This window comes from Rhinolophus hipposideros (genome assembly GCF_964194185.1).
Source record: "Rhinolophus hipposideros genome assembly, chromosome: 9".
NCBI classification, from domain to species: domain Eukaryota; kingdom Metazoa; phylum Chordata; class Mammalia; order Chiroptera; family Rhinolophidae; genus Rhinolophus; species Rhinolophus hipposideros.
In genome coordinates, this window is record NC_138055.1 from 56,699,226 (window position 1) to 56,719,786 (window position 20,561).

A 20,561-nucleotide genomic window follows, 5' to 3' on the forward strand; every position below is an offset into this window, starting at 1 on the left:
AACTTGAACTTAATGTCTCTCACCCTTCCAAACCAGGTAACCAGGTGCCTTCCAGTGCATCATGGCTGTTGAGCTTGTATAGGAGTCTTTGTATTTCCCAGAGTGCCTAATAATACTAGGTATTCAGTTGGCATCCAATAAATGGTTGTTGTCTGAATAAAAGGAAAAAAAAAATCCTGAAGAGCTCCAGCACAGTGAGATGTGGCGGTACTGGATCTCTTTACTTTCTAGCAGGAGCCTCTGATCCTGGGGCTACAGACTGGAAATGACGCGGAAGAAAGGTGGAAAAACTACAATTCCCAGAAGACCATAAAGGTGTCACCTCACGCATGCGTAGGCTCCTCCCCTTAATACCGTGGCTTCTTGGGCCGCTCTTCTCGCGCACGCGCTCTTGGATCAGTCTTTTTCCGACCCCTCTGCTTCCCGCGACCAGAGTTGGTGGCTGGACCTCCTGAGACCTCGGGTTGCGATGCTGTCCTTCTCTTTGCTCTGGAGGACTCAGGTAAGAATGGGGCTCCGGAGACTGGGCAACTAGTAGAAAGCAAGCTCCCTTCCTACCGTAGTTCCCATTCACAAACTTTGGGGTTCCCCTGGCTTTTCCACGCACATGGTCTGGGTCCTCCAGGAGATGACGCGCAACTAGGATTCCCTGAGACCCCCGGGTGCGCGTGAGGTAATTGGGGGCCCCTCCCCTCCCCATTCTGGTAACCAGATGCCCCAGGGCATTGTGACCATCCATTCCACGTGGCATTAAGGGAAAGAAGTGCACCGGGTGCCTCGTGGACCCGAACGAGTAGGGTTCCTGGCCTGGACAGGCAAGCTGAGCCTTTCCTGCCCGCTCCGAGCCATGCAGATGATGCAACCGAGCGCCACTGCTTGCATCAGGGGTTAATGGGCTGAAAGGAGATGAAAAGAGGGCCGAGCAAAGGACAGGATGTGGGTATTGGCTTTCCTGCCAGCAGACCCCCCACCCCCACTCCTCTTCCCGAGGTCCTGCTAAAGGTCAGCTCCGCCTCCTCCATTGTTCTGAAAACCACTTCTGTAGTGTCCCTTGAAACTCGGCTTCCCCCCCCCCACTGGAGTATCAGTTTATGGCGGTCCTACAGGGAAGACCCTTTGGTTCCTGTGGGGGGGGAGGTTCTGGAACCTCTAGCTTCCTGAAGACAGACTTTACCCTGTGGCTTTGCAGAGTGGTTCATGGGTCAAGATGGAGGAAGATTTTGAGGTGAGGTGAATGGACTGAACGAGAACCACCCCCTGGACATTGATCTCAAGCTTGGCTCTAGAACTGGCTTTTGAAGGTGGGGTGGGGAAAACTGGAACAGGAAGGCTGGACAGCTAGCTGCTGGGTTTGAAGCCAGAGGGCCCAATAAGCATAGCTGAGAGTTGTTGGGAGACTGTTTATCTGGATGCTTTTATTTGACCCTGGCTTTTCCTCCCCAGCCTCTGCAGAGATGTGCTCAGCTGGTCAGGATGGCCGTAAGGTGCCAACACAGTGAGGCAGCCCAGACCCAGACCGGAGAAGCAACCAAGGGCTGGACAGGCCAGGAGAGTCTGTCAGACAGTGACCCTGAGATGTGGGAGCTGCTGCAAAGGGAGAAGGACAGGCAGTGTCGAGGCCTGGAACTCATTGCCTCAGAGGTGGAGTCTGGGGAGGGGTTCAGGGCTTGGGCCACCATGGCTGCAAGAAGTAGCAGGTCATCTTACTGCTATTTCTCCAATCTCCCTTTCAAACTCAGTGCCTTCCTGCTGTGCTTTATCTCCCGCTCTTCTTAGTTTCCTCTGAAGCAAAGGCAGGGCCAGTCTGGGTTATGGGATGGGGGCATTAGAGAGCTTCCAGAGCTTTCCAGGGACCCTACAATCGAGTCTGGTCCCTACCCCTCCCAAGGGAAAACAGGAACCTGGAAGCACAGGTGGAGAGGTGGCCTTGCTGGGGAGACATGTCATGGCAGCTGGGTTTCTGAGGATGCTGTCTTTGGCCCTGCTCCAGGCCTGGCAAGGACCCCCCAAATGAACGGAGCTTTCTGGAGAGCCCAGCTCCTCCCAAGCCAGGACTCTAGCAGGGTGGACTGTAGGGGTCCACGGAGAGGGGCTTAGTATCTTCTCACATTGCCCTCCCCCCACCAGAACTTCTGCAGTCGGGCTGCGCTGGAGGCCCTGGGGTCCTGTCTGAACAACAAGTACTCGGAGGGTTATCCTGGCAAGAGGTAAGGGATGGCCCAGAGGGCTAGAGGACAGCCTCAGGGATGGTGTTCCCAGTGGCGGATAACTGCCTGTACCCTCCCAGTGCATTTAGAGGAGTGGCCTTCCCTGTCCTTTGCTGCTGGTCAAGGGATGGTGGAACCCTTTCTCTGTGCCCTGATATGCCCCCCTCCCATGGCAGGTATTATGGAGGAGCAGAGGTAGTTGATGAAATCGAGCTTCTGTGTCAGCGCCGGGCCTTGGAGGCCTTTGACCTGGATCCTGCACAATGGGGAGTCAATGTCCAGCCCTACTCTGGGTCCCCAGCTAATCTGGCCGCCTACACAGCCCTTCTGCAACCTCACGACCGAATCATGGGGCTGGACCTGCCTGACGGGGGCCAGTGAGTATGGATGGGGTGGGCTCGGGGGGCAGTATAGGTATGGGAGAGGAGTTATTGAACCTCTACCATATGCCATGCATGTGGAACAGTCCACTCCCTGTCCTGCCAGTTACAGTGCCGGAAGAAGATAAGACCCGAGTAACCAGTGCTCAGCACAGTGGACGGAGCCAGGCTAAGAGCAGTGTTCCCGGGACGGGCCTTTGGAGTGGGGCAGGATAGTCATGGTTAAGTCTAGGTGTTACTCCATTTTGAAGCCTTTTTATTTCCTCTCCTCCCCTCCCAGTCTCACCCATGGCTATATGTCTGATGTCAAGCGGATCTCGGCCACATCCATCTTCTTTGAGTCTATGCCCTATAAGCTGAACGTGAGTGCTCTAGGGTGCAGGGAGGAGGCTGCTCAGGCCATGGGGGCCTTCTCCTGGGAAAGAGGCTGGAGCCCTGGGCAGTCCACAAGGTGAAGGAGGGGAGTGAGCTGCTCTCCTTTCTTCTCAGGGCTTTAGCTTTTTGTCTCTGTCCAGCCCAAAACTGGCCTTATTGACTATGACCAGCTGGCAATCACTGCTCGACTTTTCCGACCGCGGCTCATCATAGCTGGCACCAGCGCCTATGCCCGCCTCATTGACTATGCCCGCATGAGAGAGGTTGGTGGAGGCCTGGGGTACTGACCACTCCCCAAGGGGTAGTGCGGAGATTTTGGAGGAGGGGCAGCTTTGGGCAGACCTGTCTGGGCCCTCCCCAGGCTGAGGCCTGTCTCTACCTGCCCAGGTGTGTGATGAAGTCAAGGCATACCTGCTAGCAGACATGGCCCACATCAGTGGCCTGGTGGCTGGCAAGGTGATCCCCTCACCTTTCAAGCATGCAGATGTTGTCACCACTACCACCCACAAGACCCTTCGAGGGGCCAGGTCAGGCTCCCCTGAGGTCAGGCCTTGCCTTTCCCTGCCTTCATGCCCTATTCCCAGGGCACTGTTGGGCTGGATCTGAGAGGAACCCACTCCACCTGAAGACTCCTACCCAGTCTGACAATTCTTCTCTTTCCCATGGTGGCAATTCCTTGGCAGGGAGATTGGGGGTGGGAGGGAGGGTCTGCTCCCCTCCAGTATGGCACACTGAGCACAACTGAGGTGGACTCAGAGCCTTCGGGGGGCTCAGGCCAGCGAGTTTCCTCTGCTCTTCCCATCCTTGCCCTTTCTTTTCAGCTTAGATTCTGACTGCCTTCTTCCCACACAGGTCAGGACTCATTTTCTACCGGAAGGGGGTGCGGTCTGTGGACCCCAAGACTGGCCGGGAGATCCCTTACACATTTGAGGACCAAATCAACTTTGCTGTGTTCCCATCCCTGCAGGGAGGCCCCCACAATCATGCCATTGCTGCAGTGGCCGTGGCTCTAAAGCAGGTTGGGGAGCCTATTCTTGTTGGGGGGGTGGGCATTGGCTTGGGTGCTCAGACCCTATACCTTGCTCACTGAAGTTGGAGCTGTTAGAAGGACAGTGTCAGGAGGGGAGGGTTCAAGGCTGGGGTCACAACTGTGCTGGGGGAGGAGGAGCAGAAAGGACAGGACTTGGGGGCCCAGGTGCTGCTGTCTCATCTCCAGGCTGGCACCCCCATGTTCCGGGAGTACTCCCTGCAGGTTCTGAAGAACGCTCGGGCAATGGCTGATGCCCTGCTAGAGCGAGGCTACTCACTGGTGTCTGGTGAGCCAGGGGGGTGGCTGAGATCCTCTGTAGCCTCAGGCAGAGGCCCAGGACTCACCACTCCCCGCTCATTGTTTTCCCTTTAGGTGGCACTGACAACCACCTAGTGCTGGTGGACCTGCGGCCCAAGGGCCTGGATGGGGCCCGGGCTGAGCGGGTGCTGGAGCTGGTATCCATCACAGCCAACAAGAACACCTGTCCTGGAGACCGAAGTGCCATCACACCGGGCGGCCTTCGGCTTGGTGAGACCTGGGTTCCAGGAGGGAAAGGTGGCTGCCAAGGCTTGGCCTCTGCTCATCCTCTTCTGCCTGTCTCCCAGGGGCCCCAGCCTTGACCTCTAGACAGTTTCGAGAAGATGACTTCCGAAGAGTTGTGGACTTTATAGATGAAGGCGTCAAGATCGGCTTGGAGGTGAAGAGCAAGACAGGTGAGGGCCAGGCTCAGCCAGTTTATACTCATTATACGCCGTTCCCCCAGTCAGCTAACTGCCTTCCCTACAGCTCTGACCCCGTGTTTTCTCACCCTTCTAGCCAAACTCCAGGATTTCAAATCCTTCCTACTCCAGGATGCAGAAACAAGACAGCGACTGGCTGACCTCAAGCAGCGGGTGGAGCAGTTTGCCAGGGCTTTCCCCATGCCTGGTTTTGAAGAGCACTGAAGGCGCCAAGGAAATGAGCCCCACAGCTTGAAATTATTCTTCTCCCTACCTGGACCAGTGGTGGGGGTGCCTATCTTCCAGTGTTTTGGCTGGAGGAGGGAAGGCCTCCTACTTAGGAAAAGAGCCAGGTGTAGTTCCCTTCCCAGAATTTGTAGCTGAGATTTCTTTTGTAAGAAGACTTAGAAAAAGGAGGTTAGGGCTTTCGGCCCTAACCTCTCCTATTCCTTCAGTGTTACCGACTCCTGCTCTTACTTGGGGATGGGAGAGTTAGTCTTGTGAGCCAGAGGAAGGGGTGGGTAGGCACCCTCCTTTCTCTTTTTATCTAATAAAAAGCTAACCTGACCTACGCTTCTATTACTGCGGGAGGGGAGGGGTCCCCGGGGCCAGGTGGTGGCTTGCCTCCCTCCAAGTGTTCCTGCCTCCCCTCCTGCCACCTCCGCGGGTACCCCTGGGGCTGCCGCCTCCTCTCTCTGTCTCTGATCAGAGCCGACACCAGACGTGATTAGCAGGCGCAGCAAATTCAATTTGTTAAATGAAATTGTATTTTGCCCACTGCTGCTTCTGTTTGATCCCAGGGGACAGAAGGGAGCAAAGGAGGGGCGGGATGGCTGGGGGAGGCCCAGGTGCAAGGCCGGAGGGGGTCCCTGTTGTCTTGTTGGGAGGCAGGGGGCTTGGGCACAGGGAGGAAGGAGTGAGCTGCCCTAGCCTGAGCAGAGGTGCCTCCAGGGCAGGCTGGACAGGCAGTGAGCCCAATGGAGCAGCTCCGCCTGGGCGGGCGCCTGTAGCCTGAGCCAATGAGCCTGCCACGTCGCTTGGCACTCAGAGGCCCCTGCTTGCTCTTGGCTCACGTTAGCCACGCTCAACACGTAGCCTGTGCCACACCCTACCATGCCCCGGTAGCAGGGCAGAGGGGCTGGCTTGGGGCTTTTGGGTCAAACCGGCTGCTGCCCACCCTCCTAACTCCTCCCCCGCGTGGGACTCAAGCTGAGGGTCAGAGGTGCTTCCGCTGTAGGGAGTGAGGGAAGGGGGGGGGTGGAGCCGCCTCTCCGTGTGGGAACCGGGCTTATGCATGCAGGAGCTGGACAGGGCGGCTAGAGGAGTCCTGGGGCCTCAGGACAGAGTGGAAGAAATGAGGCTGGCTGACGGTGGTGTACATGGAACGCGCACCGCCGCCAAGCTCAGAAGTCGGGCCGGTCCTTCTTCAGCTTCTTATAGTCGGTGGAAACTGCAAGGAACTATTGAGGGGAATAGCACTGAGTGCCCCAGGCCTCCCTTTGCGGGGAGGGTCGGGGTGCTGAGGGGTCGTTCTGGGACAAGGAGGAGGGGATGGAGGTGCAACCCTACAGTTACCAAGAGGTACCTTGTACTGGTCATTGGGGCTCAGACGGTTCCAGGGCTCCGGGTTGTTCTTTCGGTCCCAGCTGCGGAGAGGGAGTGAGGGTTATGGTTTCCTTTCTGGGAGCTAGGACTCTACCCAGGGTCTCTGCCTCTATGCCTGTACCCCCCCTCCTACCGTGGGGAACCCATTTCCCAGAGACTGACAGGGAAGGGGACACATTAGCGGTTGCTGACAAGTGAGGCAAGAAGGTTGTCACCATTGTCTGCGTGAAGCCAGGTGACAGAATGATAACCTGGCTCGGGTTTACGACCGCTCCTCGTCACCCTAGGTCAAACCGGCAGAGCAGAGCAGTGGGAATCAGGCAGAGATCCCCAGGGGCTGGGTTTTCCGTGATGTGTCTCAAAATCTGGTAACGCAGAGGATGTTCCCGATGTGCGGAGGACCCCCCCCCCCACCTCTGGCCGAGACTGCGCCATCCTGGCCCCAACGGAGCCCCAGCCGCCCGCCTGCCACACCCCCAAACCCCGGGGCGAGGAGATTGAGGTACCCAAAGGCTGCTAGCTGCCGGCAGAGCGGCGTCGCCATGGCAACCAGGCCCGGAGCGGGGCGGGGTCCGCAGCCCGAAGTGGGCCCAGTCGCGAGCCACCGAGGAACCAGCGATCCGATGGGCCTGGGCGGAGGCGGGCCCTCCCCGACCAGGAGCGGGCTCCAGCCGCGAGATTGCCGGGCGGGGCAGTGGCAAGTGGGCTACCGTGGTCCTCTAGGACCACCATCCCCACTGTTCCCGAGAGGTCCACGCGTTCCTGCTCCACCTTGCCCCACCCAGGACCCCACCACTGTCCAAAGCCGGCCTTTACCAGACGTCGGGGCTGCGCAGGGCGAGCCGCAGCAAGTAGAGCGCAGCGCTGCCCATGCCCAGGCCAATGAAGGCGATCATCGGGATGAGCTGTGGGGAAGACGGAGGGCGCTGTCAGAGTCAGCCCCCTCCCCGCAGTTCTCAGCTGCCCTTTACAAGCTTTTCTGCCCGTCCGCCCCCACCCCTGCTCCAGGGCTGACGCTCCCTCCCTTCTGGGAGAGGGCCCGGAACCCACCACCCCACAGTGTCTGTCGTGGCTTCCCTCACCCCAAAGCGAGCCTGTCGGAGGGAGGTTCAGGAGGCACCGGGGCACATTGCAAGTATAGTTTAAGGTGCTCTAAAGAACGATTAGGAGAACTGCGGGAACTACGCAAGAGGAGGGGACTGGGGTATTTGGGGGCGCCGGAGCAGCGAGAGAGTGAGAACGAGTGGCTCTGGGGACCGAACTCACCGCAGGATGTCTCTTGATCTGCCGGTAGAAGCGGGCCCCGAGACTAGTTCCCGCCATAACGCCTCTCCAGTGCCTGGTCCTCCCCAGCGGCTGGGCTCCCTCGCTCCTACTGGGGTCCCGCCCCCGGCTGGGGAGGGGTCAACCCAGCCCAACCTTGCCCAGCCCGGCCCGCTGTCTCCGACTCATCCCACACCCGCCCTTCTTTCTTTTTCCCACAGTTCCAGGCTGAGAACAGGGAGGAGAATTGTTGGGGAGCAGAGGGATTTCTGCTCCCCCACTCTCCTCCAGATACCCACAACCTGACGATGGGACACTATCATACTTGGGGCTCTGGGTTGGTCTGAGGGAGAGGCCTCACAGGCTTTGACCCAGACTCTGATGGAGAGGGGGTCCAGACGTAGGGAGAGGAACTCTGTATGAGACAGGTAGACAGACAGACCTCCAGCAAAGTGCAGGTGTGGAGTGCTCACAGGTAGGACCAGGGAAGACTGACGGCCTCTGCAACGCTTCCCTGACCCTCCTAAAGCCATCCAGGATCTAGCAGCTCCTGGAGGCCCTGGTTCTGTCCCCTCCATAGTGTAGTGGAAGGAGCAGGAGAGCAGACAGGCCAACAGCACTAAAGCTGCCCCAGCCCCTCTAATCCTTGGTGGTTTATCCAAGTTGCATGGTTGGCCTGGAATACTATTTGGAGGCCAGGGGAACAGAGTATCTTAAACCTGACTCAGGACAGAATAAGTCACTCAGTGAAGTTTGGGGGCTTGAGAAACTTGCCTGCCCTGCCTACCTCGGGTAGGGGGTGAAGGTGGAGCCACCCAAGGAGGCCTCTGGCTGTGATGGAGAGGAAGAGAGTGGAATGAGGGAAATAGACAAGGAAAGACAGACAAGATGTTGAGAAGGAAAGAGAACAAGACACAGAAACTGAGGTGTAGAACGATTGCCACCACTTCAGGTGTACGCTATGCTGTCAGGATGAGAAGGCTCACTGCCACCTTCTTTGCAGAACTGGGTCCTAGGGACCTAGGAGCCCAGCCCTAACCATCTATCCCCCACTCCCATGCTAGCCTCCACCTCTCTCCTTCCCTACTGCCCCTTGGGTAGCTGGGCTCTGTGGAGCTCCGGACACCTCCCCTCCAGAGCCCTGTGGCAGCTCTGGCTGGGGTGAGCTCTGCGCCCACCGCTGGGCCCCTCAGAGGTTTAGAAAGGGAGGGGGCCCTTCCTGAAGGCCCCATTCCTTTCCCCAGTGCTGATACCTCTCCCGTCCCCTGCACTGACACGCTCAGCTGTAATTAGGCTGCGGGGTCCCGGCTCTCCGCCTCCCTCCGGCGGATAATGAGATAAAGTGTCAGAGACACGGCGAGAACAAAGAGACAGAGACTTGCTGCGACGTGCGTGTGGGGCGGGGGAGGGGAATGACGGGATGTCAGAGCCTGGAGCAGCACAGAGCCCGGCCCGCCCTGAGCACCCGCACCTCCAGGGTCGGGCCAGGGAGTGAGGTGTCCTGTCACCGTGCCCCCCAGCCCTTCAGTCTCTGGGACTAAAAACCAATGCCAGAGCTCGAGCTTGAGGGGCCGCACAGCTGGGCTGCACATCTGGCTCTATGTGGCACAGCTGGGGCACCAGGACGTCGACAGGGACGTCTGGCCCCTACGCCGTGCGTGCCCCTTTGCTTCTCCGGCCCTCACCCGTTTTCCTGTGTCCTTTCTGCTGAGTTCAGATGAACCTGGCGCGTCCCAGACCCTCCGCCCCGCTCCTTTCCTCCAGGTGCCGCGGATCCTCCCGCCTTGGGCCTCTGCCCAGCTCTGAGTTCCCTGTTACAGGATTGCTTCGGATTGGGCCTCTCTTTGATCTTTAACCGGCTCCTGGTGCCAGTCGCTGACCCTTTCTCTGTGACCCTATTTCTATGCCCCGCCCTCGTGGTGGCCTCTGGGGACCGAGCTGGAACACAGAACTCCTTGGGTTCCAAATTCCATCTGTCCCCACGTCCCGCACTTTTCCCAGCAGAAGGACCCAGGCCACGACGACCCAGCGGGTGAGGGACAGCAGAAGTCATTAGCTGAGGATTAGGCGAGGCCGGGGGCGGGCGGGATCCTACCGGGACCGGATTGTGAACGCTAAATCGCGCAGGACACTATTCCCGGTGCAGGCAGAGACGCACGTCAAAAGCAGCAAGACTTGGCGCAGCAAGCTGGAGGCAGGGGCCGTGGGCGCGGGCGCCCCCTGGAGGCCGAGCTTCTCCTAAGCTCTCAGAGGCGATGCCTCGGGCGCCCCCTGTAGTGCCGCGTCGGCCTTGCACTCCACGACTTTCCCGCAGGTAAGTCAGCGCCTAACGTGGGTCCCCGCCCTGCGCGCGGCTCCTGTCACTTTGGCGGCCAAAGCAGTGGGTCCCGCAGTGGCCCGGGAGGGTGCGGAAAGGGGACGCGAAAACTCCCACCTCTCCAGCCTCGGGCACTCCAAATTCAAGCGGACTCCTTTGAGGCTGGGCGGCTCCAGACGCTTGGGGCTCCCTGTCCTTCCTGGGACTGCCCTCTGCCCTCTGACTCTTCCTGCCCTAGTCTCTGGCTGCCCTTCTTTCTGCCTCTTTCTTCTTCAAGCCCTGCCTGTTTGTCTCTGTCTCTTCATCTCTGTGTATGTCCGTGTCTCTCTGTTCCTATTCTGGCTGTGTCTGTCTATTTCTCTGTAGCTCTCCACCTGGCTTTGTCCTTCTGCGTCTGTTTCTCTGTCTCTCTGTGTTGGTCACTCCCCTCTACATCTCTCTACCTCGCTGGGTCTCTCTTTACAAATGCCTCTCTGTCAGTGTCTTTATCTCTGTCTCCCCCCTCCCATTCCCTGGCTTGCTGCCTCGGGGGGGGGGGGTGCAGCAGCAGTCCAATGAGGCAGCCTAGGGACAACTCTGGGCACTGCCTGGGCCCCCTTCCCGGTCACCTCCTCATGCCCGTCACCTCCGTGCGGCCTCCGTCTTCCCTCGGAAGCTGTGGGGCGTGGAAGGGGCGCCCAGGGGGGAAGACAGTGCCTAGCATCTGCTCTGGATCCCCGGGTCCCCTGACCCCCTCTGCCTCCATCAAGGGCGCCTAGTCCCGAGGCTCTGTAATGATCGTGATTGCATCAGCCAGACAGCCGCGCAGCCTGGAGCCGCGCGGAGAGAGGACGAGCAAGCGAGACAAAGACGCCCGCGCCATCTGTTTATGCAAAGCGCTCTCCGCCCGGACCCTGGCGTCCCGGTGCCTGGCCCGGTTCGGGGCACAGGGTCATGAGTCCGCTCCTGCCTGGTGCCCCCGCCGCGCCGCGGCTCCCCGCCTCTCAGCACCCAGAGGGGCCGCAGGGCGAGAAGAACGGAGGGGGCGGGGGTGTTGATGTGATTGGAGCCGACGCGGCTGTTTCTTCAATAATGGATGGAGATGATGCGGACCGCGGAGCCCAGCCCGCCCTGAGAAGAGAGAGGAATAGAAATGGGGAGAGGAAGGTGGGGGGGCGGGAGATTCACTCCCGCGGCGCGCGCGCGCGCACACACACGGACACACAGACACACAGACACACGCGCACACGCACGCGAGCGCCGTGCGTCACACTGTCATTCAAATACATGCCGCCTTGTGGCTCACACCCAGGCACACGCCCACGTACTGTCACCGTGACACACACACCTACAGACGGAGACGCCAGAGCAACACACACTCACCAGAGGCTCTGACTGATTCTCACACATACAGTCCTGCAGGCAGAGACCCACGGAAATACCCACGCGCGGGGCACACCCAGGCATGAAGAATGAACAGACATGCCGAAGCACATATGCACACCATGACACCCAGGCGCTTAGACGGACAATAATTATAGAGGTTGGGGGGACAGAATGGGGACAAGACTGACAGATATATCACGCACACACCAGGGGCACACCAACATACACACCATACCTGGGGCTCTGAGAGACACCTCACACACTACACACCAGCGCCATCGACACCCATAATTATCAGGGGCACAGAGAGACCCACCCACCACCATGCGTTCAGAGGTTGGCACCCACACATATGCAGAAGCTGCTGCCTGTGCCCTCCGGTGGTAGACTGGCAGAGAGGTCGCTGGGGTCCCTGTTAGCAGGCCCTGTTAGCTTAACCATATAATGAGGTCCTGATGACAGGAGGCTCCTGGGGCTGTTGGCCCTGCACCATCTGCCTGCAAGCTTCTTTCCTTGGCCCCCTGGGCGTGTGGTGCGGACCTTGGGCCACTCTGGCCTCAAACGACCCAGCCAACCCCAACCCCAGTAGTTGGGAAGAAGAGCAGGAGCCATAGAGTGACATTGGTGGCTGCACGGGCAGACTTCCAGGTTGCCCCACACAGCCAGAAGGCAGGGGGTGGAAGAGAGGGTCACTCCATAGCCATAAGTGCTTCATCCCCTGTGCTGCCCAACCTTCCGAATTCAAGGCGCACTTTCTTTGCTAAGAGTTGGATGGGCACTGGGGAAGGGTAGGGTGCGGGTTGTGTCCTGGACCCTAGTCACCCGGCCCATCCTCCCGTCTATTTTCGATTCAGTCTGCTCCTTGGCCCAGACTTATGACCTTTGCAGCGTGAGGCAGCATCATCCATCACCCAGTCGGCTGCTTGGGGGAGTAGGGGCGTTGGGGGCTCACACAGGGTCGCTGCCGCTCCCACCTCCCTCTCCAGAGACCTGCCCTCCGCCCGGAGGGCCAGGGCTCAACCAACCGACAAGCACTGGGGAGAGGGCGTGACCACGGGGCTCAATCGCGATACTGGGCCTTGTGTCCCCACCTCTGGCACCCCAGCACCCGTCCTTCGATCTCAGCACAGCCGGCCTTCCCGCTCCTCCTGCTGCCCTCCCTCTCTCGGGCCTTTTGCTTAATTTCCTATTAACTGCTGATAAATCCAATTAAACCGCCGCTCTAATTAGGGACAGCTGCCGGCTCCGCAAGGCGGGGAAGGGGGGTGCCCCTCGAGTATATGGGGGGAAGAACAGCCGCTCTCTCTGCTTTTCGGTACCCCCACACCAACATCGCCGCCCAATGAGCCAGTAAATTGCTTTTGCTTCAGCATTGTGGGGGGCCCCCTCGAGGATCTGGGGGGGGTGTCTGATTTTGAGTCCCTCAGACCGCTTGATGAAGAGATGCGACCCAAGCCCTAGCCACCTCCCCCATTCGTGGTAGGCGGGCCCGAGGAGGCATGGGGGCAAAAGGCTTGATTTGTGTGTGGTGGTGGAGGGGAGCATGTGATCTGCTATTCCAGCCCAGGCATGATTAAAGGGGGGCTGTCTGAGTCTTCCTTTATGACCCCGTCGTCCCCCCAGGAGTCCAGGACAGTCAAGGGCAAAGGGAACAGGATACAGGACCCAGCGAGTCTTATGTGCTTTCCCCTACCCCCACCGCACTTCAGCCTTCTGGAAGGAAGTGGCGAGCGCCCGTCCCGGGCCCTCCTCTTCCCCAGCCCAGCTGAGCCTCTGTCCTCCCCCCGCCAGCAGCAGATGGTGCCCGGGCTCCCGCTGCCAACCTTGCTAGGCGGTGCCAACCTCAGGCTTGGCAGACAACGGGCAGAAGAGGATCTCCTGGCTGGCCAAGCTGACCCTCCCCCATCCGCCATCAAGCTCAAGACCCTCCGCCTTCCCGACTCCAGCGACCACCCCAGGCTGCCTCCCAGGTCCCCAAACTCCTCGTCTCCTTCAGCTCCCATCCCCACACCTTCCCGCTCCCCGCCACCTGCCACCCTGACCAGGGCCGGTATATTTGCATATCTACATATGCAAATGATAACATTTGCATAAAGCGCGCCGCAGCGGGGGTCTCCGCGTGAGTCGGTTAGCTGTCTGCCCGGCTCCCTCTCACTTGGTACCTGTCGCAAAGGGCTGGGGCGGGGGCCGCGCGAGAGGGGTTAGGCCCCCCGGCCTTGCTCGCTGGGTTCCCAGAGGACGTGAGGAAGTGTTGCCATGGAGACGGCACGCACCCCACCCCCTCCCAGGCCCAGGGTCTCGGGCTCCGTGTCTCTGGTTCTCTCTTCCCACCACCCCCGCCCCCGCCCCGTCCCTCGCTCTCCAACCGAGATCTTGCATCGCCCCCTGGCGGCCCAGCTCGGCACTGAGCCAGGTTCCGAAATGTAGGGGCTGCCCAAGGCAAAATCGCCAAGAGCTGGGTGGACCTACCGGGCCACGGGATCCTGCTCCAAGCTGCAGGGGCGCCGGGGCGGTGACCCCAGCCCAGCTCCGCTTTCTTCATCAACGACAGAGGCCTCACCTGGCGGACGCACCTGTCTCCTCGCCTCCCACCAGGCTCAGCCCAGGTGGGTATCGGGTTACCGGATGGTAGTGAGGTAAGACAGTGGAGAATTCTCCACTCCTTCGTAGGCGCTCCCCTCCCTGTCTCCTTGGATCCCAGTTAAAGAACAAAGTTTACTAACTTTTGTCAAAACTTTTAATAAATCCGCAACATTCAACAGTTCGCCTCCCACCCACCCCAGCTCCCCCAGGGCGCCTCCTAGTGGAGACGCATTCGTTTTCCAGTTCTCAAAAGCTGGACCTGGGTTGCTGGAGAGGCTCTGGGCCATCAGTATCCGAAGCCCAAGGTCAGGGGAGGGAGCGGGAACCAGTCCCTTCCCAGGAGCCCCGTCACGTTCTGCCGGGCCTTCCCGCCCTCCCCTACCCAGCAGTATAGTTGCTTTCGCCCCTTTCCTCTTCAATTTCCACTGGGCCTGCCCAGAACGGGGCACGAGTTTCTCCCGCCAGCTGGCGCCGGCATACCTAAATCTCCTCTAGGAAGTCTGTGGGGAACAGCCCCACCTTGCGGCCGGTGTAGACCTTGACGTAGCCGCCGGCTTCATCTCCTTTCTGCACCACGATCTAAAGTGAAAGGATTAGGGAGGAGAGGAATCAAAGGAAAATGTGGGAGAGGAGAGCAGGGGAGCCCAGAGTCATGGAAGCCCATATGTTAAATGGGTTAAGATTTGCAAGGACTGCGGTTTGCAGAGGAGCCTCGGGCCTGGGGTTGGGCTGGGGCACCAGAGCTACCTGGTCCTTCTTGAGAGTGATCTGTCCTATCTCGCGGTTCCCCACGAAGGATCTCGTTACCCGGTACACACGTTCTCCAGACCGGACCCGAATGATGAAGTTTGGAGGGAAAAATCCGACCTTCTCCCCTATTTTCCCCTAGAGGAGACAGCAGGGAGAATTGGTCTCTTAATCTCAGGTTTTAAATTCAACCCACGTCCCACCCTAGCCCCAGTCATTCTCTTACCCGCCACCACTCCTCATTGGAGTCATCAATGACTGTGATCTTCTCTCCTGGCCTGGCAGAGGAGGCAGGGGCTCTGAGATTTGGGGCCTTACTCATATATTCAGTCCCTTGGTTCTACTCAGGTCCAGCCCCAATAGGCTCCAAGCCCTGAGTAGCCCCCCTCCCTCCTTCCTTTTCCATAGGGAGCTGGGCTCTCTCCTCTTCACTCCCAGTACACTCCCACCCCAATCCTAAGGGCTCTCACGGGAAATCCAGGTCATCCTTCTCCAGGGCTTTGAACCGATAGAGAGCCACAAAGTAATGAGACTGCTGGAAACCAGGCTGCTTGTTCTGGAGGGTAAAAGGGGGCGGGTGATGAGTCTCAGGGCTCCTTTTTCCCACACTAGGGGCAGGAGTCCAGGCAGGGAGAGGCAGTCTCCAGACACACTACAGTCCATCTACGTCCCAGGTCCCTGAACTAAGAGGAGTGTGTTGGTTGTGTGTGTGTGAGGTGGTGGAGAAGGCAGGTTAACGGTGATGGGGACCCACAGAGTAAGTGTGAGCTTTAGTCGAGGCTGTGAGTAGCATTGGAACTGGGTTGGGGAGAGGTCTGGGGTCCCTGCAGGGAGAAAATGTTCTCACCTTGTCATCAGTTGTCTTCTTTTCAGCCTTCTTATCCCCTTGAGGGTTTCCTGGGATGGGAAACACCAACAAATTGGCTCCTGGAGGGTAGTCTTCATTCTCTTACCTTTCTGTTGTAGGGCCTCCTTTATTTCCAAACCTGGCATGCCCTTTGACCCTCCATCTCCTGTGGCTGAGCCCCTGACCCTACTCCATCTCTATGGATGGAGGTGGGTGTTACTCACCATCCTGGGGTTTGCCTTCCTCTGGTCTTGCAGACTCCGGCTCCTCTTCCATCATGGCTGCTAGAGGCTGGAGGGGGCACCATAGTTAGGAAGATGCTGTCTTGGGAACTCTTGCTTGCCCTGGCTCTCCAGTCAGGCCAGAGAACTATAGAATAATAGGGTTGGAAGGAGGCTTGGAAGAAATATCTAGTCAACCACCTGCCTAATGCAGGGATTTCCGCTAAAACATCCTGGTGGGTGGGTCACCCATTATGCTTGAATGTAGCTCACTACCTTGCAAAGTAAGCCCATGCAATTTGGGGGCAATTCCCTACATTCAGCCTATGTCAGTCTCCCTGTAACTTTTAGTTACTGGTCCTGATTTGCCCTCTGGAGCACTACAGAACAAATATAGTCCCTTTAAAGATCTGAGGACAGCTAACATGTCCTTCCTGTCTTCTTCTCTAATCATTCTCTGTCCCTTCAAATCACCCTCCTTAAAAATACTCCAGTGCACCCTCCTTAAAAATACTCCAGTGTATAAAAGAAAAAATGGGCAACGGTTTTTATAATTCCCTTAAGAAAACAGAACCTGAATGTGCTAGCCCTTTTGGATGCAGTCAAATCACATTGTTAGTGTCTTACAGTCATAGCTCACTTCACAGAAATCCTTAATTTGCACCATCCTCCATATCAACTACTTTGAGGCCATATCTCTAATTCTGTTTTTGTGCAGTTGAACTTTTTAAAGAACAGATATGTAACATTTTTCCTTACAAAATTTTCCTTACAAAATTTTCCTTACAAAATTATTAGATCTGGGCCTTCTAGTCTAAGATTTTTTCCCCCCTCTAATCTGCCATCTTGAAAGTCACTCTAGTCTAAGACTTTTTTGAATATATTATTCAGTGTTTCCCACAAACTTAATGGATATACCATTTATGTCTGCATTTGCATCAGTGAAAAAAATGTCCACAGGTGAGGACCAAGGACCAAATCATGTTATGAGGCATCAGAAATCTCCCTCTAGCTGGACACTCCCTAAAGGACCAGAATCCTTTGGGTACTGTCATTCAACCAATTTTAGGAATCCATCTAACTGTAACCATTATCCACATTAGTCCATCCTGGTTGTCCAGAAAAACATAAGGATGTGAACAAATTCCAGCAGAACTGAATGCAAGTCTATAGCGTTACCAATCTAGTCACCCTATTACAAAAGGAAATGAAACTGCTTTTGGCCGCTAGTTTTGTGCCTCATTTACCTCATCTGTAGGATGAATGGGTCTGACTAGAGGATTGTCACGGACCCTTACATAACTCAGAATTCTCTGAATAGTTGGCATGGCCAGTTCTCTTCCCCAAATCCAAAGCATAGCTCTTGCTTCTGTTGTCGAGCAATGTCAGGGGCCTGGCATTGGGGAATGCTTCAGTTCATTATGGTGGTTAATCTGACAAGTTCAGAAGGGAGTTCCCGGAGAAAACACATGCTATGGCAGGAGTTCTTAACCTGAGGACCTCTACAATTGCATGCAAAAATGTGTCTGTCTGGTTATGTGCGATTTTAGGAAATAAGGATCCCTAGTGTCTGTCAGCTTCCCAGAGAGGAGCAAGGCGCTGCTCCCTGGGGTCTCTGGAAGGCATCTCAGTAGGAAGGGGCGGCGCTCACATTTTTCTTATCTGCCTGGCCCTTCTTCCGCTCCTTGTTTGCCATGATTACCCCAGTGCGCAGCGTTTCAAACACAGGGTCATTGCGATTGGCGGCAGCTAGTGGGAATGAGAGAAGAAAGAAGCTGTTACTGGGGAGGCAGAGAAAGGCTTGGAGGACAGAGACACCCCTTAAGCAAGGGAGAGGTGGGACTGAGTAGATACGTGCGTGTGTGCGTGTGTCTGTGTGTGTCTGTCAGATTAGGGAAGGGTCACTTGGGCAAACCCAGGTCATCAATCTACAAAGAGCTCTAAAAACATCACTGGAAATATAATGTGATGGAGAAAAATATTTATCAGTACTCCTTCTAGGCAGGGCATTCTCAGAATCACTATTCTCCTTCTAAGTAGAGTGGTCCTTTAACTGCTGGCTTTTGTTCCACTGAGTGGCATGTGCAAGCTGGGGTGCCACCACCAGTGAGTTCTTTTTTACACCCATGCTCCTCACAGAATTCAGCCTCTCCTCCAAATAAATGTGGAGCTAATTGTCAAATAATGTTTTGTAAGGGTTGCCAAATTAAGAATTTGCCCACGGTGTCCACAGCTCTTGGTCTGGTCCTGAGTCTGGAATTCTTGTGTAAGGAGGATGAGGATAGTCAGAATCCTTGTTCACTTAAAAATGGTTTTGCATATGAAGAGCACAGATTTTGAAGTTAGGCAGATGAAGGATTTAGTCTTGGCTCTGTCTCTTGCTAGCTGTGTGGAAACCTAGCTAAATCTTATCTCCCTCAGCTATCAAATGGGAGTATTGACTCGGCACCCAAAATGGCTCAAATATTAGGTTGAGCGAGAACCATGGGAAGTAGAATCTTTCTGTTTCAGAATTTGGCTTCCAAAGCTAGAGATGGTGCTGAAACCATCTCTATCTAGGCTTGCCCATTCCCTCAGGTCCCAGGGGGGCACTTACAGAGATCTTTGACACAGGCATATTGCTGGTTGCTGTAGAGTGGGGAGCTATAGGCCCGACGGAAGCCAGGGGGCTGCAGGGTAGGATGGGATGGGAGAAAGCATTAGAAAGAACAAAGTAGGGTCCAGAACCCCATCTCTCCCATGAATGCTCACCCCTTCTTGAAGTTAAGAAATAGGCTGAGAAAGAAAAACCAGGGAAATGGATGGGGTGACCTGAGGAGGGACTGGCAAGGGGGTAGCTGGCACCTGTCTGCTCCCTCCTACTGTCTGGCCCCCCAGTCTACTCACGATCTTGCCGAAGCATCTCTGCATCTCCACGTAGGACTGGCAGTGATCGTGGATGCTAGTTTTGCAGTTCTTACAGCGAAGCCCAAATTTGTTGTTGACTTGGGAGAAGGGGAGAACATTTGGGTGAGGCTCCTGTTTCCCTCTGCCTTTGTACCGTTGTTGCTACTCTAGCTCTCAGGTCCCTCTTCTGTCTGGGAGCCCACACTTGAGGTCTCTAACAGTTGTTTTCTTAAAGCCAATTCTTGCCACAGCCTGTCTGCTATACAAACACTCCTCTGCTAAACCCTTACCCCCGTCCGCCTTCAACATCACACGTTCTCCACTTCCCTTCATGACTCACGCACAATCATCCGGGCACAGACATCACAGAACTTGGGCTTCTTGAAGAAATGATCTTTGAATTTGTGGGGCTTATCATTGACAAGCTTAGGAGGTTCTGGGGGTGGCTCCTCTTCTTCCTCTTCTTCCTCCTCTTCCTCATAGATGTAGTAGATGGGCCCACCCCCAGCTCCCACTGCCTCCCCGTTGGCCTGGGGCTCAGGGGGAAGCTCCATTTCCTTTGTCCCTGGAGACTCCTTCCTGAATAACTGCTTCAGCCGCTGTAGCTGAGGGAGGGAGGGACGGAAAGAATGAAGGAAACCCAATGTTAAAAGAATTGTCATGCTCTCTAGGTAAGGCTGAGGCTAACTAGACATGTTCCTAACCTGGGGTAACGGGCACACCCCAGGATTAGGGGGTACTGGCGGCTGCAGGTGCTGGCTAGCATTCTAAATGAGTCGCATATAAGCGCCATCAATTCAAGCACTTTTCAAGGGCTGCGGTGGCTTCGCAGCTCCCCACACCCCGTGGTCAGAGGCCCACACTCACCCCACTTTGCCGAGTCTCTGCTGGGAAGGAGGGCTTAGGCGACTCCAGCACCTCCTTTTCTGTCATCCTGCAAGAGGTTGGACCCCACTATGAAATCTAATCTCTGACTGCCATTCTTCCCTCCCTTATTCCTATCCCTCATAATAGGGTGGTCCTTGAAGGGGAGGCTTTAGGATAAATTTGGTTAAACAGAGAGATCCTTTCGTAGGGCTTATGAACAGGAAGATTCCATGGAGGTCCAGAGAAAAGCCCAACAGACAAAAGAACTTCCCAACCAGTTCCTCTAACAATATCCATCCTTCCACCCTGAGGGGCAACCCTAGGGATTTTCCTACAGACCGTTTCGCAAAATCTATGGGCAATGAGACATGACACACACCTTCCCGAGATCTTTCTTCAACAGGTTTGATGTGTGGAGGGAAGCGCTGGGACATTTGTTATCCCAACCTCTTTCTTGAGCCCTGTAGGCCCAGGGCCTAGTTCCCAGCCTGCCTCAGGCCTCAGCTATTTTAAGTTTTCAGAGTAATAGGAGCCTTTCCTTCCCTTACTACTCTGTTCCCTTGACCCACCCCCATCCCCCACCCTCCAGTCCTAGCTCTTTGTCCAGGAGTAGAACAGTAATTTCACTCCTAAAACCCAAACTACTCACAGACAAGGAAATAAATGAAGAAGCTGAACAGACTCAGGATTGGGGAAGCCGGGGTGAATAGTCCTGGAAATGGAAAGGGGAATTGGCAACTTACGTTTGGGGTTCCCTACGTCAATCCACAATCAGTGGAGGGAGGAAGGAGCCCCTGCGGTGTTGGTGGTGGTGCTGGAGGACTGGTCCTCTTCCTTGGGGGCTAAGCCCCCCCAGTACCCTCTGTACTCACACTGGCTACCCAGGCGGTATTTGTAGACCTAGCCTCTTGCCTTAGTGTCAAAGCTGAAATGACAGGGCTAGAGGAAAGTGGACAGCTGAGCGACACAGCTGACACAGAGAAATTGGACACGGAGAGGTCTGGGCAGGGCTGGACCCTAACTTCTCCCATCCCCCAGAGCTGCCATTCCTTGGTTTTTCATCTATGGTGTGTAGGTCAGTATGGGCTAAATTCAAGAAGAGACAGTGTTCATGCTATGTACTCGTGGGTGATTTTTACATGACTAATG

General features: G+C 56.3%; 3 protein-coding genes across 11 annotated transcripts; 1 reads left to right on the forward strand and 2 right to left on the reverse strand.

Annotated features, from left to right (window-relative positions):
• Nucleotides 1-346: 346 nt before the first annotated feature.
• Nucleotides 347-5,487, forward strand: SHMT2 (serine hydroxymethyltransferase 2). The gene is made up of 12 exons (XM_081059315.1): nucleotides 347-502; nucleotides 1,444-1,641; nucleotides 2,128-2,207; nucleotides 2,384-2,584; nucleotides 2,868-2,949; nucleotides 3,103-3,225; nucleotides 3,350-3,489; nucleotides 3,815-3,980; nucleotides 4,179-4,278; nucleotides 4,365-4,520; nucleotides 4,598-4,705; nucleotides 4,809-5,487. Exons 1-12 carry the CDS (start codon nucleotides 470-472, stop codon nucleotides 4,934-4,936), a joined length of 1,515 nt encoding a protein of 504 aa, XP_080915441.1. The 5' UTR covers nucleotides 347-469; the 3' UTR covers nucleotides 4,937-5,487.
• Nucleotides 5,458-9,323, reverse strand: NDUFA4L2 (NDUFA4 mitochondrial complex associated like 2). The gene is made up of 4 exons (XM_081059316.1): nucleotides 7,583-9,323; nucleotides 7,133-7,221; nucleotides 6,297-6,357; nucleotides 5,458-6,171 (listed from the first exon to the last, which is right to left on the reverse strand). The coding sequence occupies exons 1-4, from the start codon at nucleotides 7,637-7,639 to the stop codon at nucleotides 6,115-6,117; spliced, it is 264 nt and encodes an 87-aa protein (XP_080915442.1). The 5' UTR covers nucleotides 7,640-9,323; the 3' UTR covers nucleotides 5,458-6,114.
• A 4,656-nt stretch (nucleotides 9,324-13,979) lies between these two features.
• STAC3 (SH3 and cysteine rich domain 3) lies at nucleotides 13,980-20,389 on the reverse strand. Of its 9 annotated transcripts, XM_081059902.1 has the most exons (13): nucleotides 20,285-20,339; nucleotides 20,062-20,124; nucleotides 19,413-19,479; nucleotides 18,886-19,150; nucleotides 18,546-18,643; nucleotides 18,256-18,328; nucleotides 17,311-17,408; nucleotides 15,663-15,729; nucleotides 15,439-15,488; nucleotides 15,062-15,147; nucleotides 14,818-14,869; nucleotides 14,592-14,729; nucleotides 13,982-14,423 (listed from the first exon to the last, which is right to left on the reverse strand). In XM_081059902.1, exons 3-13 carry the CDS (start codon nucleotides 19,476-19,478, stop codon nucleotides 14,325-14,327), a joined length of 1,092 nt encoding a protein of 363 aa, XP_080916028.1. In that variant the 5' UTR covers nucleotide 19,479; nucleotides 20,062-20,124; nucleotides 20,285-20,339; the 3' UTR covers nucleotides 13,982-14,324. The 9 variants fall into 9 exon arrangements, with proteins under 9 accessions (XP_080916035.1, XP_080916028.1, XP_080916033.1 ...); XM_081059907.1 differs by lacking the exon at nucleotides 19,413-19,479 and having other exon boundaries at nucleotides 20,285-20,389; XM_081059901.1 differs by lacking the exon at nucleotides 20,062-20,124 and having other exon boundaries at nucleotides 20,156-20,353.
• Nucleotides 20,390-20,561: the final 172 nt, after the last annotated feature.